Source organism: Fusarium oxysporum, chromosome 7, assembly GCF_000149955.1.
Source record: "Fusarium oxysporum f. sp. lycopersici 4287 chromosome 7, whole genome shotgun sequence".
Taxonomy (NCBI): Eukaryota; Fungi; Ascomycota; class Sordariomycetes; order Hypocreales; family Nectriaceae; genus Fusarium; species Fusarium oxysporum.
The window spans coordinates 2,347,003-2,362,894 of NC_030992.1; the positions used below are offsets into that span (position 1 = coordinate 2,347,003).

At 49.9% G+C, this 15,892-nt stretch overlaps 6 protein-coding genes across 11 annotated transcripts; 2 read left to right on the forward strand and 4 right to left on the reverse strand.

Annotated features, from left to right (window-relative positions):
* Nucleotides 1-76: 76 nt before the first annotated feature.
* On the forward strand, nt 77-2,639 carry FOXG_05455 (translation initiation factor 2 subunit 2; the record flags this gene model as incomplete). Of its 6 annotated transcripts, none has more annotated exons than XM_018383742.1 (4): nt 77-372; nt 855-1,677; nt 1,737-2,359; nt 2,409-2,639. In XM_018383742.1, exons 1-3 carry the CDS (start codon nt 361-363, stop codon nt 1,904-1,906), a joined length of 1,005 nt encoding a protein of 334 aa, XP_018240738.1. In that variant the 5' UTR covers nt 77-360. The 6 variants fall into 6 exon arrangements, with proteins under 6 accessions (XP_018240738.1, XP_018240739.1, XP_018240741.1 ...); XM_018383743.1 differs by having other exon boundaries at nt 855-987; nt 1,042-1,677; nt 1,737-2,627; XM_018383740.1 differs by lacking the exon at nt 2,409-2,639 and having other exon boundaries at nt 352-520; nt 855-987; nt 1,042-1,677; nt 1,737-1,906.
* On the reverse strand, nt 2,289-7,388 carry FOXG_05456 (uncharacterized protein). Its single transcript, XM_018383746.1, has 4 exons — nt 6,796-7,388; nt 6,667-6,736; nt 3,225-6,608; nt 2,289-3,171 (listed from the first exon to the last, which is right to left on the reverse strand). The coding sequence occupies exons 1-4, from the start codon at nt 7,141-7,143 to the stop codon at nt 2,828-2,830; spliced, it is 4,146 nt and encodes a 1,381-aa protein (XP_018240742.1). The 5' UTR covers nt 7,144-7,388; the 3' UTR covers nt 2,289-2,827.
* Nucleotides 7,389-8,358: 970 nt separating this feature from the next.
* Nucleotides 8,359-10,725, forward strand: FOXG_05457 (uncharacterized protein). The gene has a single exon (XM_018383747.1). It carries the CDS (start codon nt 8,658-8,660, stop codon nt 10,569-10,571), a length of 1,914 nt encoding a protein of 637 aa, XP_018240743.1. The 5' UTR covers nt 8,359-8,657; the 3' UTR covers nt 10,572-10,725.
* On the reverse strand, nt 8,385-11,585 carry FOXG_05458 (uncharacterized protein). Its single transcript, XM_018383748.1, has 2 exons — nt 11,379-11,585; nt 8,385-11,309 (listed from the first exon to the last, which is right to left on the reverse strand). Exons 1-2 carry the CDS (start codon nt 11,556-11,558, stop codon nt 10,794-10,796), a joined length of 696 nt encoding a protein of 231 aa, XP_018240744.1. The 5' UTR covers nt 11,559-11,585; the 3' UTR covers nt 8,385-10,793.
* A 72-nt stretch (nt 11,586-11,657) lies between these two features.
* FOXG_05459 ([acyl-carrier-protein] S-malonyltransferase) lies at nt 11,658-13,642 on the reverse strand. Its single transcript, XM_018383749.1, has one exon. It carries the CDS (start codon nt 13,318-13,320, stop codon nt 12,028-12,030), a length of 1,293 nt encoding a protein of 430 aa, XP_018240745.1. The 5' UTR covers nt 13,321-13,642; the 3' UTR covers nt 11,658-12,027.
* Nucleotides 13,643-13,753: 111 nt separating this feature from the next.
* On the reverse strand, nt 13,754-15,878 carry FOXG_05460 (uncharacterized protein). Its single transcript, XM_018383750.1, has 3 exons — nt 15,760-15,878; nt 15,284-15,703; nt 13,754-15,227 (listed from the first exon to the last, which is right to left on the reverse strand). The coding sequence occupies exons 1-3, from the start codon at nt 15,801-15,803 to the stop codon at nt 14,072-14,074; spliced, it is 1,620 nt and encodes a 539-aa protein (XP_018240746.1). The 5' UTR covers nt 15,804-15,878; the 3' UTR covers nt 13,754-14,071.
* Between the last annotated feature and the right edge of the window lie 14 nt (nt 15,879-15,892).

The following is a 15,892-nucleotide window of genomic DNA, read 5'->3' on the forward strand; positions in this document are numbered from 1 at the left end:
GCATCACGTGGACATTCCCGTGACTCTCTATCGTGAAGCTTGGGGGCCGCCTGCGCTTTGGTTTGGGCTGTGGTTGACTCAAGGTATCGCTCACCCGGCCCATGACGCTGGACTGATCTCCCTCTACATCCTAAACCCACAACTAAATCCATCAGAAGAAGCATACCAACAGCGCGCGCAGACTCTGCGATCCAAGAATACAAACGATATATCATTGCGCGAGAAGCCCCAAGCCAAAGATCTTCACAGTACCTTATACGAAGAAGCCGCCCATTTGCGACACCCACATCCAGCAAAAAACCCCAATAAACCAGCAACTGGCCATTAACAGCAAAATCAAGAAGCAGCCGCATAGCAATCATGGAGGGCGAGGTGAGTGATGAGCCTGCAACAAATTGCACATACATTTTCCTACCAACCCTTATTGAAAAGGCTGCTGGTACATGACACGAAAATACAACCTACCCACTACAATACAGGCCTGGCTTTGAGCTTCAAATGCTTGTGCCATGCTTTCATGGCATGTCTTGTACCCTCTGGACCACACAGGCCCAATCTTTTACCCCTCCAAAACCCTCGAGTGCCTCATCAACGAACCTATCAGGTTCCTCTTATCGCTTTTTACCCCACTACCTTTTGTTGGTGCGAAAGTACCTCTGGTATTGTCGTACACCACATTCTGGGGGGAAAGCAGGCGATTTGACATCGATTTATTTTACTGTTTGGGCCTTTGACTCACATTTTCCCAACCGCCACCTTCACATCATCATCTATCCTCTACAGCCACAAAACAACACCGCATCCCTCAATCGAATTCTTTACTAACCTCCTTATTCTTTTTGCTTTATTTACAGGTACCAACCGAACGCAAATCACGCAAATCCGTTGCCTTCACCGACGAACAAGTTGTTGTCGACGCTGACGGTTCAGTGACCATGGTCAACGCTACCGAAGAACCCAAGGATTCGGCTCAGTCCCATACGCCTCGTACGCCGCCGCTTTCTGCCGCCCTTGAGTCCTTTACTGATTCGCAAACGACAGCCGCTGAGGACCTCCCCCCAGCTGAGGATGGTGGTCTCGACCTTTCCCTGCTCAAGAAGAAGAAGAAGAAGTCAAAGAAGGTCGACGACGCCGATGCCGACGCTGATGCCGCCCCCGCTGACGATGCTGCACCCGCCGAGGATGGAGGCCTTGACCTGACTCTGAAGAAGAAGAAGAAGAAGAAGGCTCCCAAGGGCGATGATGATTTCACCAAGCAGCTCGAGAAACTTGAGCTCAAGGAGGGCGAGGAAGTCGAGGAGATTCCTCAGGAGCAGGAGGGTGATATGAACGAGGGAACCGGCATTTGGGCTCACGATGAGACCAAGACCATTGGCTACAGCATGCTTCTTTCTCGCTTCTTCCACCAACTCACCGAGAGAAACCCCGACCACACTTCCCCAGGAACCAAGAGCTACAAGATCCCCCCTCCCCAGTGCATGCGAGAAGGCAACCGAAAAACCGTCTTTGCCAACATCGCCGATATTTCTAAGCGTATGAAGAGAACCGAGGAGCATCTTACCGCCTATCTTTTTGCCGAGTTGGGTACCAGCGGTTCCGTTGACGGAAGCCGAAGGTTGGTCATCAAGGGTCGTTTCCAGCAGAAGCAGATCGAGAACGTTGTCCGAAAATACATCAGTAAGTTTTTGCAATTTTGCGACTGCGGGTTTCTGTTTGCTAATCATCCCCTCTTTCAGTCGAGTATGTTACCTGCAAGACCTGCAAATCCCCTGACACCGAACTCAACAAGGGTGAGAACCGCCTTTACTTCATCACCTGCAACAACTGCGGTTCCCGACGAAGTGTTACCGCTATCAAGACTGGTTTCTCCGCCCAGGTCGGCAAGCGAAGAAAGATGCAGGGCTAAGCAGCTCCGCGATCTTCTCTTCCTTTCGATGCTGCCCCGCCCACTGCCAACAAAGTTCTTGGTTTGTGGTATTGGGGAGGGCATGTATCGTGGCAGTGTTCCGTTCTAACTATGCAGTTGAGTTGAGTCTATGCTGCAAATGAGCGGTTTCTTTTTCCAGCTGTGTAGTCTCTATGAAGGATGCATTTTTTGGATTTTGCTTTAGGCATTGCTAATGGCCGCCTACTCCGCAAATTATGGTCTTTAGGGTCAAAAGGAGTGATGCTGGACTCATACAACGGGTACCAGGGTGATGATGTGGCGTATGGATTATGTACATGATGCCGGAATGAATCAAGACTGCAGCCAAATCCACAAGTCGCTTGTGCATGAGTGACAGGAACGACGATGCGTATTTGAATATGTTGAGTGCCATGATTTTACATAGACGTGAGGAGGATGTGTACACAAAAAGTATGCAAATAAATTACATGCCGAAAGGTCTTTATTAACGCGAGAACAGCGTATTTCACACGCCTTGATGTGGTAATCCAACCACGAATCCACCCCTTACTCCTATCTCTGAAAGTTGAGAACTAGTACTCACACCACTAGGGTGTGAGAAACAGCTGGTACATAAAGTAGAAACTCTGTAGCAACAGATGATTTCCCCCAGACACAAAATAAGTACATAAAAACTATGCCCCGGTTGTTCTCCCAGGCCAAACCAATAAAATCCCCTTTTTTGCTGTGTATGTATGCGTGTTTGCGTTTTAATGTGTATAGAAGTCATCTGCGTCGATATATGCCGTAATCATAACACTGGCAGCCATTCATATCTCAATGCCTCTGGGGGCATATCTCGAATGAGCCTTGTACTGTACACGGGAGGAAAGAAATGAGAGAGTGACAAGTCGAGCATCAGCCGCCCCAGCAGCCGACCTAGAGCTGCCCATGAGAATTGGCGAGTTGCCTGCCATAATCAAATATTGAGCCACTCATTACAGTGTTGTTCTCAGTAACTTGGGGGGCAGCAGCATTCTTAGTGGCGTTATCCAGCGTGCTGTCCAACTCTGCTCGAGCGGCTTCGAAGGTAGTGCGGACCCATTCGCCGAGACGATTCTTCTCCACATGCTGATGGAGAATCTTATCCTCATGCTTCATGATGTCGATCAGCTTTGTCCTGAAAGATGCCTCAAAATCGCGGAACCGGCGGTCGAGGTTCTCGGTGAAAGCACCAAGGGCCTCGTTCGGAGATAGAGGTCGGAAAGGCTCATGTGGATCTTCTGTATTCAAGTCAGAATGTGTTCCCCAGAAGTTAGATAAACATTTCACTTACGGAAGCTGATGCAGTCGGTTAGCATTGAATAGAGCTCAGTCTCTGCCAATCTCTCAACCACCTCACGATCATCCTTGAGCTGTGTATCGTTGATCTTAGCCCAATCATCGCGTATAAATAGTCTCCTCCAAATCATCCGCTTAGCCTCTTTGACCTCATCACTGTGGCAGCTACTCTCGGCTACCAAAAGAGCTAGCCAGAATGGGTTGGGAATCTCGGCGCGGGACTCAGGCTTCAGGTAAATCAAGGTCAGGAGGTCAATGAGTGTCATTGCATCCAGAGCCTCGTGCTTTAAAAGCCGCCTCACGCCATCTTCGAATATCTGATGCTGAGCCTTCTGACGCCGGGGTATGTTCATGCTATGAACCTCCATTGCGAAATTAAGCGCTGCTGCGTCATCCACAGCATCGTATGTGCTGGGGAGAACCTGGTTGTATAGTTGATCTTGGATCCTGATGGCAACTAACTCTTGGTCGACCTTCTTGAGTTTCTCCTCGGCACGTGCCTCGTCGGCGTTCACCTTAAGGCTACCCGAACCAGTGTTCTTCTCCTCGAGCTCAGCAAGAAGAGCAAGCTTTCCGAGACTTAACTCAATCTTCTTGTTCCATACTTGCTGTTCCTTGGTAAGTGCAAGGGTCACGAGAGTATCTGCGCTGTGACCGACGTCTTTCTCTTGCTGCACATCGTTGATCCACGATATTCGCGCCAGTTCAGGCTTGCTACGCAGAAACTGGGTCTTATAACCGAACTTGTCGAGATCGAATTCCAGGACAGCTTCAACTCCGTGTTTTTGGAGCAGGAACTCGTATGCTGGGAATGCAAACGCCTGGCCGTAGACGGAGAAGCTGTTCTCCAGCTTGGTCTTCTTGTTGTCCCTCAGTCGTTTGAAGTTTTGCGTTTCAACAAGTGACAGGTCTGGCTCAGCAAGGCGGTCTTCAAGCATTTGGATATGATCCAGCAAAATAATAGATAGAGCACGGAGGCATTCGTGTTTCTCAGCGATAGAGGCTCCCTCCTCCCACCTGCCTGATCGCGCTAGGGCAAGGGGCTTCTCAAATGAACTCGTCTTGTATGTCTTCGCAAAATCTTGCGACATGGTCTTCAGCTCAGGGTGCGTTGCTGACCAACGAGCATATTCCAAAACTGAAGTGAGCATTCCATCGACGAGTGTTGGCATTTCTTCGAAAATCTTGGACTTCATCTTATGGTCCTGCTGATTTGAAGCCCTAGCCGGTTCACCTACCTCGTGATCCTTAAGCAACCATTGATCTGCGAGGTCGACTAGACGTTTAATGTTGTTGGCAACGTAATGAGAGCCAGTCCACGGCTCGGGGAGGTCGTCGTATCCATCGCGAAGAATACCTAAGCGCAGTTCTTCAAAACCAAGACCGTAAGCGCTCAAGTTGTTCTTTCGGAAATCGAGGGCTGCGACATGCGTGCAAGTGTTGACTTGGATAGCTTCGTAGAGCATGGCAGTGAACTTGGCGTCATCAAGCAAATGCTCCTTGTAGAGCGTCTTGATGACTTGATACGCCCAAGCTACAAGTAACTCGAGACGGAAAACATCGCGAGTAAACCAGTACCGAACTCGATCAACCTCACCGATCTCAGCAACAGGGTTGTGTTTATCGTCTTGGTGAATGAACTCGACAATATAGCCAATAAGGCTCTTCTTAGCATTCGCTGGTCGTGCTGCAGTGAAGGCTTCGTGTCGTTTCCAGAGCAATGTAGCCACATGCATCTTCTCGGCATTATATAGCAGACTCCAACGTGTCTTACGATCGAGGTCTGCCCCCATAATCTTAAGCTGAGCTACCAACCTCTCAAGTGCAGTCGACCGCGCTCGGAGATTGTCCTCTAGCGAAGCCGGGAGAGTGGAGATAAAAGGAGTGCTTGAGCTCAAGATCTCGTGGCTAACTTCAAGAGCGGCACGGGCAACTTCTTCGTTAGGAAATTTGATTTCTTGTCGTCCGTCGAAAACCAGAGGGTTGTCTTGTTTGACGCCGTAGAAAACGGCCTGTTCGATCTTGCTCTTCGCAGAAACCTTGGGAGGCTTGTCACTAGCAAACTTATCCACGTCAGTTGTCACGATTCGCACTGCACCGGCACCTCGAACCATGAGAACCACGGCGGGATTCTTCGTCCTAGGTCGATGAAGTCGGTGCTCTTCATGGCCAGGAGCAGGCGAAACTTCCTCAAACCCTGAGCCAATGATTTCATGTAAATCGTCTTCGCGGAAATCAACAACATCTTCGAAAGCGGCAGGCAAAATGTGACTGTCGGTTTGGAGCTGGGACTCGGGAGACTGTGGTGGTACAGCAATTGATGCGATGACAGTTGCGCGATCAAAGACGACGAAAGCAACCAGGGCAGGGCGGGGAAGATATAGACGTGGCCGCGTGGTATCGGAGGGTGAAGATGGTGCACTATATGAGGTTATGGGACGAATCATGCCTATTTGGCATTCTTGGGGCGTCAGGATAGCTTCAACCAAAGCGTAGCGAGCCGTGCTTCGCAAAGTCAGGCTGACGAGTATCAGAAGATGCTGTACCGAGGAATCGTCGGTGGCCATAGCCTCGCTGAGCCTACTCAACTCAAGGTACTTGGATTCCAAGCCCTTTGGCACGTAAGTGAAATCAACTGCCTCGAAAGAATCATGGGGGTATTCCTGAGATGCGGGATCGGTCTCCTGGAGCGCGGCGATGATATTTTCACGCACGTCTGCGTCGCCGATCACCTCGTTATGGCCTCCGCGGTGGACTCTCCAGGCATGCAGTCGGCCTTTGCTGGTGAGGGCCACGATGTTTCTCTCGCCTGTTCGTGAGGAACGGTCAGCACGGACAGCTGCAACATCTCCTTTGAGAGACAAGTGTTGAAAAGCATGTCGAATGCTGCCAAAGATTCCACCTGTAGGAGGCGACAGGCTGTTGCGGAGAAACTGTACAGAAATGGCAGGGCGGCCTTGGCCGTCACGCACATTCATGTAGGCAAGGCGACCAGAGTTGAAAGTGAGAATAAACCCGGCAGATTCGGCGTTCGTAATAGCCACAACCTTTTCCCCAGTCTGCATTCCCGATATAGTATACTCGACTCCAGTCCGGTCCTTCTTCATGAAGACAAATGTAGCCGCGCTCGCAATCGACTCCCAATAGACGACTTTTCCACTACCTCCCATGACCACAACCAGTCCAGGCTCTGCTGATGACGCGGACGGCGATACGAGGCATCCTACAGGAAGGGAATCATTGGGTTTGGACGTTGATGGGAGATTGAAGGAAAAGGTTTCGGGTGATTGCGATGTCGATGTGTAGGGCCAGACAAGGGCGTGTGTTTGGGTAAGAGAAAGAGCATAGCCTGTGGAGAAGATGTCGGCAGTTTGGTAGGCTATGATGATACGGGTGAGTAGGGTTTTGAAAACTAAAGTTGTGGTATCTAGACTTACCTGACCAATCTGTGCGAATTCTGTCAGGTAGAGCTGGAAGCTTACTGACGTTGTATGCGTTTGTGCTTGTCTGGACAATCTCACTATTAATATGCAGCACCATTGAAACAAGAAAACATCAATCCTTACCAAAACAAGACTTCCGTCGCCTTTATTAGCGGCGCGGTCGCCATGCTTTGCCTTCTTCGCGCGAACATTCAATTCCTTGCGCAGCACTGGGCTGGGGCTCTCGGGAGGCTCGATGTTCTTGTTTTTGTTTTTGTTTTTCGCGGGTAGAGTTGCGACCTTGCCATCGGTCTTTACCTCGATCATTTTCTGCTGGGCATCGGGGTTGACAAAAGTCTGCTCTGTCAAGGGAACTCTCTGTCTCTTGGCTTTTGGCTGCTGAGCGACATGTTCGGAGCTCAAAGGACGTTGGCGGCGGCGTGAACGAGTTGCCGTTGCAGGGCCACCTTGAGCGATAGATGGAGAAAACATTTTGGGTGGACAGGGAGAGGTCGATATCGATGGTTGTAACAAAGAAAGAGGTCGCGAAATAGGACGTGTCGTATTAAAATGGCGATGGAATCAGCCGCGTGGTCATAGAGGCATCTTGCGGCGTCAACGGGACGGGTGATCGTGATGGATCGTTGACGTGAACGGAAGAATGTGAGCGGTGGACTTTGTGATGGATGGGATGGATGGAGAGAAAACTGGCGCGGCCTACCTTAGGTTGTGCTGGTGGAAGCCTGTAAAGAGCACCTCAGTGACGAAGCGTGTGTATCGGGAGCCAATTGAACAACAAAAAAGCTCGCTGGTTACCTAGCTACGGTGTCTGGCGCGTTGTGATTGGCTCAAAACTGGACGGTGCCTTTCTCGAGGTGTGCTAGAGCTGCTACTATGAGCTGGCATTGCCTTGAAACCCCTTGAAAGCTTCAGTTGGTCAGTCGCACAGCTACCAATCAGAACCTTCGTGTTCAGCCGCTAGTCTGATGTACCCCACTGAAGATCGCATGCAGAAGGTTTGTTGCAGAGCCTCTGTTTAAGGTACCTTTTGGCCTGTGGTACCTTACCTTAGTCAGAGTTGAGGTTGAGACAAAGCCTTGTGCCCAGGTATTTTTGGCCTCGCGATACATTCATTCTGTTGTACTCGAACTCGACCTCGTGGGTGCAAACAACCACCATCAATTGGTTCTTTCTGTTCGTGTCACAAAGGCATCTAATCATTTCACTGAAGGTTTCTGGTTGTCTCCTTTTTAGTGATGATTTCCTTGCGAATATCTTACCTTCTCACTACCCGCCTAGGAACCTCAATGCAATATGCTGGGGACATTGTTGCAAAAGCAGCCTCAGGGAGCAAGAAAACTTAAGACCTTAACAGGGAATGCCAAAATAGACTTACTAAAGAGTCTCCTAATTTTATGATAGTTTAGCTGAGTCTTTCTGCCATTTAGGATCAATGCTCCCAGTTTTCTTGCATCCCCTAGGGCAGATACTTTGGGTGTCAGGCAGATCACTGATAATCTCATAGGGTTCGCAATTATTATATCTTTCATCAAGCTGAACTGTGATTCGAGCTGATTGTGATGGGATGCTTTGATGAAGATTGTAACATACAGTTGGGGTCTTATGTTATTGTGCATGTAATTGGAGATATACCGTCCTCCATAATGACTTACATAAGGTACCTAAATTTAAGTCGATGATGCACATGGCTTTTCCGATCTGATAACGGCCGAGTCAAATAGATGATCGTGAAATTCGCCAATCGCCACATCCCATAACGTCCAACGGTTTTATCTTTACTCCAACGTTCAGTTGCCAGATATAATCCCAAAGGTTATACCTCTACCGACATCTGCATCAACCAGATTAAAGCTTTCATCTCCAGCGAAACCACGTGGCCGGCAAAGATCCTGTTAAATGCCTACTCTGTGCCGAACCCGCTAGATCCATCTGACTATTAGCTCATCATTCAACGTTCAGGGCGACGGGCTGATAAAGACCTGAAAATGAGACGGTTTTCCACGGCGGTAGTTATAACTGATCCACTCGTCAAGTACCAGGCTCATGTTGCTGCTGGTCTTTACGCCCCTGACCCATCTCAGCATAGGCTTGCACGGCACTTACACAAGATATATAACCGAATCAAAGACTACTCCCCCCAGGCAGAGTATCGTCAGCGCCTGAGTCAAGTAGCCCGCCTTACAGCGGCAAAGCCCAAGGAAGAAGCAAAAGACGATAGTGACAATATCCTTGCATTACGGAATCACTCAATATGGCGAAACCCACTGTTCAGGCACCTCCTCTCAACACCCGAAGGAAAAGAGAGTCTCGCTTTGACACGGACACTCACAAACCATGAGTCTGCCATCGAGATAGACTCACCTCGGGGATTATTCTTATCAGGAGAAGTTGGTACTGGAAAGTCAATGCTCCTTGACTTACTCGCTGACGGCCTACCAACTGAGCGGAAGAGGAGGTGGCACTTCAATACATTTATGCTATACACTATTTCACAACTCGAGCAGCACCGGAAGTCAACTTTCAGAGCCGGGGAAGGCGAAACAGACTACTCTATCCTATGGATGGCAAAAAAGCTGGTCGACGAATCCCCAATCCTCTTTCTTGACGAATTTCAATTGCCTGATAAAGCAGCCAGCAAGATTCTTAGTCATCTCTTCATCTCGTTCTTTCAGCTTGGCGGTGTTCTTATCGCATCTTCTAATCGTATGCCGGAGGAGCTTCAAAATGCCATTGGAGTTGATTACACGCCTGCACCGACAAAGGGGCTGATTCGCAAGTTCTTTGGCAGTGCAGTTCGCGCTCGAGGAGAGCTATATGGACCTACCAGCGACTTCGCAAACTTCCTTGAAGTATTAAAGGCTAGATGCGACTTTTGGCAAATTGAAGGAGCTAGAGATTGGCGAAGAAAGGAGGAAACGATCAGTCCGCCAGCTGTGACTGGAGATGCTGCCGAAGATGAAGCCGATATGCAAGAGGTGCTTACTCAGGACAAGTCTGAGTCTGGAACCAAGAAGCCTGTCAACTATTATCTATCCAAAGATGAACAGGATCAATGGCGACAACGAGTCGAGACGGCTGTGGCGCGGACGGGGCCTCAACCATTGCCATGGGAGCCATCGACAATAGTGGTATATGGTCGACAGGTGCACACCCCTCGACATTACAACGGCTATGTATTATGGGACTTTGAAAGCCTTGTGGAAACATTCGGCCCAGCTGATTACATTACAATGGCCTCTACTTACCATACCTTCATCATTGATAATGTTCCCATTCTCACGCACGCAAAGAAGAATGAAGCTCGGCGTTTCATCACGCTCTTGGATGCCCTATACGAAGCTCGCTGCAAACTGATAATCCGAGCTGAAAACCCACCAGATACTCTCTTCTTCCCAAAGATGAAAAACCCCGCGATCGAGAAAACAAACAGCGCAAATGAGCCAGACAACCTCATATCAGAAACAATTGCCGAAGTCTATCAAGATCAGATGTCTCCATTCCGACCGAATGTTGCTTATTACGACACAAAATCGAGCACCTCCTCATATGATCCCGACCAGGACTCTGATTTTGGATTACAAAAAAAGGCGGTTGATTTTGCAAACACCAGTGCTTTTACTGGAGAGGATGAGCGTTTCGCGTATAAGCGAGCAATCTCTCGTCTATGGGAACTGTGTAGTGCACAGTGGCATGCCAGGACAGGAGATTGGTGGCAACCGCTACCTATCGAGGCTCGGCACTGGGAGGGAGGTGAAGTCTCACAGCGCTTTGAACATAAGATCGGCGCTAAGCAACTGAGCAAGAATGAAGGCATGGGCCAAAGTTTGGAGGTTGATGAGATGGCTGGATTATCAAAATGGAGGGTCGAGGATCTCAGGAACTCCGACAGGAGAGCGTAGAGCAATCCCGCCCAGTTGAATATCAGAGGAGAAGCAAGCATATAGTGCATACAGTTACTTGAAAACAAACAGACATAGCTCATTTCGTGAAAAATCAGTTGCCCATACAAGAGCAATATCTAGGTAGTCTATGACCGGATATACCGTTATGCCAGACTCCAAAAACGCCATGCACCTGTATCTTGCTTGGTCTACTCATACACTACCCAATCCGAGCTCAGCTTAGAGGTTTGTCACGCCTGGGGTCCAGCCCTCTCCTATCCTCTTCATGTCATCAGCAAACTTGCGACTTGTGATCTTCTTCCCCCCTCTCCCGCCCAGGGGAGCATGCTCATCCGGGTCATAAAATGGGTTCTGTAACAACTTGACATATGCATGCTGCATGGCGCGAAACACGGGCTTAAGCTCAGCGTCGCGTAGGCCTGCAGCAGCGCCCCGACTTGCAGCTACCGGGGCATTACCATCGACACGCCGACCGCGCATATCGACAAGACAGACCATGCGGACGCCTGTGTTGGTCTCGAAGCCGTAGGCGGCAAGGCGGTCATCGACAGCGTGGAGAAGCCCAAAGTCTCCCGAGAGGCCAACCCCTGAGACTGCGTTGGTCTTTGCGCGCAGATCAAAGACATCGATAGTGGAAGAGAGCAGGAGGGAGAACTGGAGAGGTGTGCGAATCGGAGCGAATGTGTTTGTTACTGGATCGAGCGAGGGGAAGATTGAGATATGGAGAGGGTTGTTCTGTGTGTAGCCATGGTGCGTCAGCGGATATTCAGTGATAATTATGGCAATTTGGTGTTTTATACTAACATTTCGGCCGATAACGCCTAGACAGGCGATTGAAGGTATTGCGGTGGACATGGTTATTACAGCTTGTTGACGAAGATGAAGGTTGAAAGAGGAAGCTCGGCTTAGTGGGAGCCTCCATGCTCGCTTGGTGCCCGCGGGCAGCCTTAACTTGTAATCCCCACCAGTCTCTAAGGTCAACATAATGAATAGTCTGCAAGGGAAATGAACATTCAGATTGTAGTAAATATGAGATTCGTTTCTGATTACAATACTGGAAATGTCTATTATAGTTATAGTCTCAAGCTGGAAGCATGATGAGGCGGCTGGAGGCTGGAATGTCTCTCTTTAGTTCGATTGTCTGAAACCGGCCATCAACTGAGAAACCATGATCCGTACATGTCTATTATTCATGGTATAGGTAGTTAAGCTGAACAGAGCCTTCAAGTGCGTATATAGCACTGCTTGGTATCCATATGTTTATGCTGTCAAAACAATTCAATAATCGTGAAAATTCATAATCGCTTGCTTGATGCAGCATATCCCACCCTATTAACATACACTCCAGATTCATAGTAGGTAGTGAATAGTTCCCAATAAAGAACTATGTGACGACTCAACCAAGGCTTGTACAGCCGTCTCTTATATCCCTGGGACATCCGAGCTCGTGCTTTTACTCTGAATACTCATCATCTTCCATGAGATTCGCCGTATCTTCAAGCCCTCTCAGAACCTCCTCAACCTCAGATGGATCCGTAATAGCCCATACGCCCCCTCCCTTCACAAGGTCCTTGCCGCGCATGCCAACCTCTTTTCCGACAAGATTGCGGCCGACCTTTCCAGGTCCGACGCCCACCCATCGTCGTATGCGCGCCTCTTGATCTAGGTATTTGATGCTATCCCACCAACGAACTGTATCCAGACAGCCACGGGCCAGCAAATCCTTGAGCTCCTTCTTACAGCAGACTGGCCGCGCAGACACGTTGCTCACGATGGGCAATTTGCCCGGGAATGTCACAACGTCCTCCTTTTCGCGACCCTCTGCCCTGCTGGGTTCTTCTAGGAGCTGGCGCATTACGGTGACGGCTGGTTGCATGATGGGACTGTGAAAGGGACTGTCGGCTTTGAGACGGACGGCGCGCGGGTCGTAGCCAAGGAATTGACGGACGTGGGCGATAAGCGTCTTTATACGCTCGATATTTCCGCTCAGTACAATCTGATTCTTGCTGTTTATGTTGGCTATCAAAACTTGTTCAATCGGTGGCAGGTCGGCCTGGTCTTCAGCTGAGATGCCGACAAACTCCCGAATGGCCTGAATCAGGCTGTCCATATGTTCCGGATGGGATATAACTGCCACCATGCCATACTCGCCACCATACTTTTCAATTGCATGTTTCGTGGCGTCCGACATTGCCTCTGCCCGTTTACGAACGAGGTGTAGACTGTCCTGGAAGGAGATATAGCCACCCGCGACGACAGCGGCAAACTCACCCAGTGAGTGCCCCAGCGTCACATCAAAGTGGTCGGTGACTCTGAAGTTGAATTCGCGTTCGAGGATACGCAGGATGAAGATGGACGTAGCCATGATGGCCGGTTGCGCATTGGGTGTCTCAGTAAGAAGCTTTGATGGCCCGTTCTGAATGATGTCGGAGAGCTTGTAACCCATGTATTCGTCGATCTCGTCTCGTAACTGCGATGCTGTCGAAGGGAAAGCCTCGAGCCATGGAGTCAGCATGCCAACCCGCTGAACGCCCTGGCCGGGGAAGAACAGGGCTGTTCTGGTGCCGCCGCGATGTGTAGAACGCCATCTTTGTTGTGACAGTTGATGCTTTGGTTGTTGTTGTTGCTGCTGCAAAGCCTGCAATGACGGTCGACTTGAGCTTTGCGGAAAAACAGGAGAGCGAACGTGATTAGCTATTGTGTAAGTGCGACAGCACCGCATCGTGGACATCGCGAGCTTGTCCATTACCGTCTGAGCGGCGGGGCAGAAGATAGAGGTCAGGATGGACAAAGTGAAGATCTCATGCTGAGGTGATATGCGTAGGCAAGTGGGACACAAAAGGGTTACAGGAGGAGAAGTAGCATCCCTAATTGCAATCAACGAAATAAGAAATCAGTCCCAGGTCCCAGACCAAACCCATGAGACTGATCACCCTTTGGGGGCCCCAGGCCTTGGGCCCTCCTACTCGGTCTAGGTCTGGGGTTCGGGAGTTTGCGTGACGTCGGGGTAATGTTAGTGGGACAGGGTACGTACTGATTCCTCGGAATTGGGGGAGTCCTTGAATTGTCATGAAAATCATCGGGATGGGTTTCCCCTTCGTCCATCCAATCATATCGCGATCGCATTATCCGTTGCGTGATGCTTGGGGTTCCGGGACTGCCCCCACACTTAGAGCCGATGCCCCGACCTCATGCGGCTTCGGAGCTCCGTCGCTCCTTGGGAGGCGCTCCGAGGTGATACTTCCTAAATTTCCCTTCCACTCCCGCGGCAACGAGCCCGGTCATGTATGCGAATAAAAATTGCATTAATTACATTACAGAAGTACGCATGCTCACCCTTCTGCGACAGGTACGTTCTTTTTGCTTTTGTCATGACTTCTACCTCTTCTCCTATTGGCCCGCAAGCACGGCTAACAAGACATCTGGCTCAGCACAGCATCTTGAGTCTATGTTCGTGTTTGTGTTCCCAGCTGCTATTCCCCGTCTCGTCTCCTTAATTAACATCGTATCTCCACACCTCCCTTACTGATTGTCAAGTATTTGACACCCTTGTATGGCTTGACACTCTCTCCCAGGCCCTTACTCTTGCGTGTGTCGAGCTGAATACTCTCGACCTTCAGACCACTTGCCAACCATCCCTTGACCGAGAAGCTTACTGAGGCCGATGTTGGCATCAGGATTTTGTTCTGTGCGACCTTCTTGGCGTCCTTGTCGTCGCCTGTGCTCTCCGGGTTCTGCGCCGCCTTGGCAACAGGTACGCTCTGATATGGTCCGTCAAATGTGTAGTCGGTTCCAAATCCAAATCCGTTAGGATCGAATCCCCCATCACCCTCCTCTGTCAGCGGCCCCACCACAGTGCCTCTGAGTCCAAAGTAGCTTGTTCCGCCTGACAGTTCCTTTGCGGGAATGTACCATTCCAAGACCTTCTCTCCCGGATTAAAGCTGGCGTCGCCCTTGCTAGGCCGGATCTCAGATAGGTTCCTGACATCTGCTGGGAGTGGGATTGTCACAGTGAGGTCGTCCATCAAAGGTGCTCCTGGTGATCCAGGATGAGGTCCGCCTAATCGACCTCCACTGCCGCCTCTTCCCAATCCTGATGATGCTGGCGAGGGTGCTCCAAGAATCTTGTTGACCTGTAATCGGACTTCGAAATCAGACCCTGTTGCACCTAATCCTGTTTTTACTTCCATATTAATCGGTAACTTGAGGTTGTTGGAGCTAAGACTTCCACTCTTCCCGCTTGAAAAAGGCAGTAAATCAACTTCATATCCAGCCAGGATAAATCTTCCGTCAGGTGGAATGAAGCTGAGTTCGCCTGGTCTCTCTTTCCACCGGTTGAGCCGCACGCATGGGTGAAACACTGGTAGTTCCATGATGCCCCCGAGGTTGTGTTTTCCTGATGGGCTAGTGATATTAAGCGTAATATCAGGAACGCCTGATACCTTTGAGGTAAATGCGATCGTTCCATTGGCAAAGGCAGCGAGAGGTCTTCCTGATGGAGCAAGCGTAACCGACAAAGTTTCGACGATATCGGCGTACATCTCATTGGACGTATGCCGTACGTTGGCTCGTCTCCATGGTAAAGCGGTTGAGTTCGAGGGCAGGATGGATGGTGTGCTTGAATTCGAAAAATTGGCGCCCAGAGGTGCTTTTCTGGCCACAGGTTAGCTCAAATACCAATTTTCTAAAGAGCTCAACGGTTCACTAACCCTGGAAGATTGATGCTTCCCAGTAGTTTTCCAACCCAGCCTTCTTGCTCCACCACTTCACGTAGGGCGTTTGGTTCTGTTGTGCTTATCGTACCTGCATCACACATCTCTGTTAAGAGCTGTGCAACTATGTCGTAATTGTTCTCGATCTTGACGGCCAGAAGTGGCGCGCCAAGAAAATCCTCGAATGCATCTATTATACGGTGTAGAAACTCAAAGACTAGCAACGGTTCGATTTCGGTCGACGATGTAGCAAGAAATAAGAGGTTCGCGTGCGTCAGACTGAAGACGAGCGTCGGGGGGCTCGTATTGGGGAGGTAGATCAGGTTCGGTCGCGGTAGAGGGTGTTCTAGGTAGAGGGGCAGGAGATGAGTTGCCGACAATGGCCGCCCTGCGTAGGTATGTGATAGAATGGGGTTTCTGCGGCAAAGCGTTAGATAAGTATCTTATCGTTCAAACGCTTCTACGAGACGTACCGGTTATCATCGTAAATGTGAAGTGCCTCAATAACTCCGTTCATGGTGATAACCTCCCTCGAAGTCAGTGCGTTAGGTAAGGTGAGTAGCTTCGCTTTGCGCCAACACGGGACAGCCCAAGCAATGACGAAAC

Coding starts and splice junctions, on each gene's coding strand:
- FOXG_05456 (XM_018383746.1), bottom strand. CDS start 7,143: ATGTTTTCTCCATCTATCGCTCAAGGTGGCCCTGCAACGGCAACTCGT. Junction 6,737..6,795: donor GCGACGGAAGTCTTGTTTTG/GTAAGGATTGAT, acceptor GAGATTGTCCAG/ACAAGCACAAACGCATACAA. Junction 3,172..3,224: donor AACCGACTGCATCAGCTTCC/GTAAGTGAAATG, acceptor ACTTGAATACAG/AAGATCCACATGAGCCTTTC.
- FOXG_05457 (XM_018383747.1), top strand. CDS start 8,658: ATGAGACGGTTTTCCACGGCGGTAGTTATAACTGATCCACTCGTCAAG.
- FOXG_05458 (XM_018383748.1), bottom strand. CDS start 11,558: ATGTTGACCTTAGAGACTGGTGGGGATTACAAGTTAAGGCTGCCCGCG. Junction 11,310..11,378: donor TAGGCGTTATCGGCCGAAAT/GTTAGTATAAAA, acceptor GGCTACACACAG/AACAACCCTCTCCATATCTC.
- FOXG_05459 (XM_018383749.1), bottom strand. CDS start 13,320: ATGGACAAGCTCGCGATGTCCACGATGCGGTGCTGTCGCACTTACACA.
- FOXG_05460 (XM_018383750.1), bottom strand. CDS start 15,803: ATGAACGGAGTTATTGAGGCACTTCACATTTACGATGATAACCG. Junction 15,704..15,759: donor CACATTTACGATGATAACCG/GTACGTCTCGTA, acceptor GCTTTGCCGCAG/AAACCCCATTCTATCACATA. Junction 15,228..15,283: donor GGAAGCATCAATCTTCCAGG/GTTAGTGAACCG, acceptor ACCTGTGGCCAG/AAAAGCACCTCTGGGCGCCA.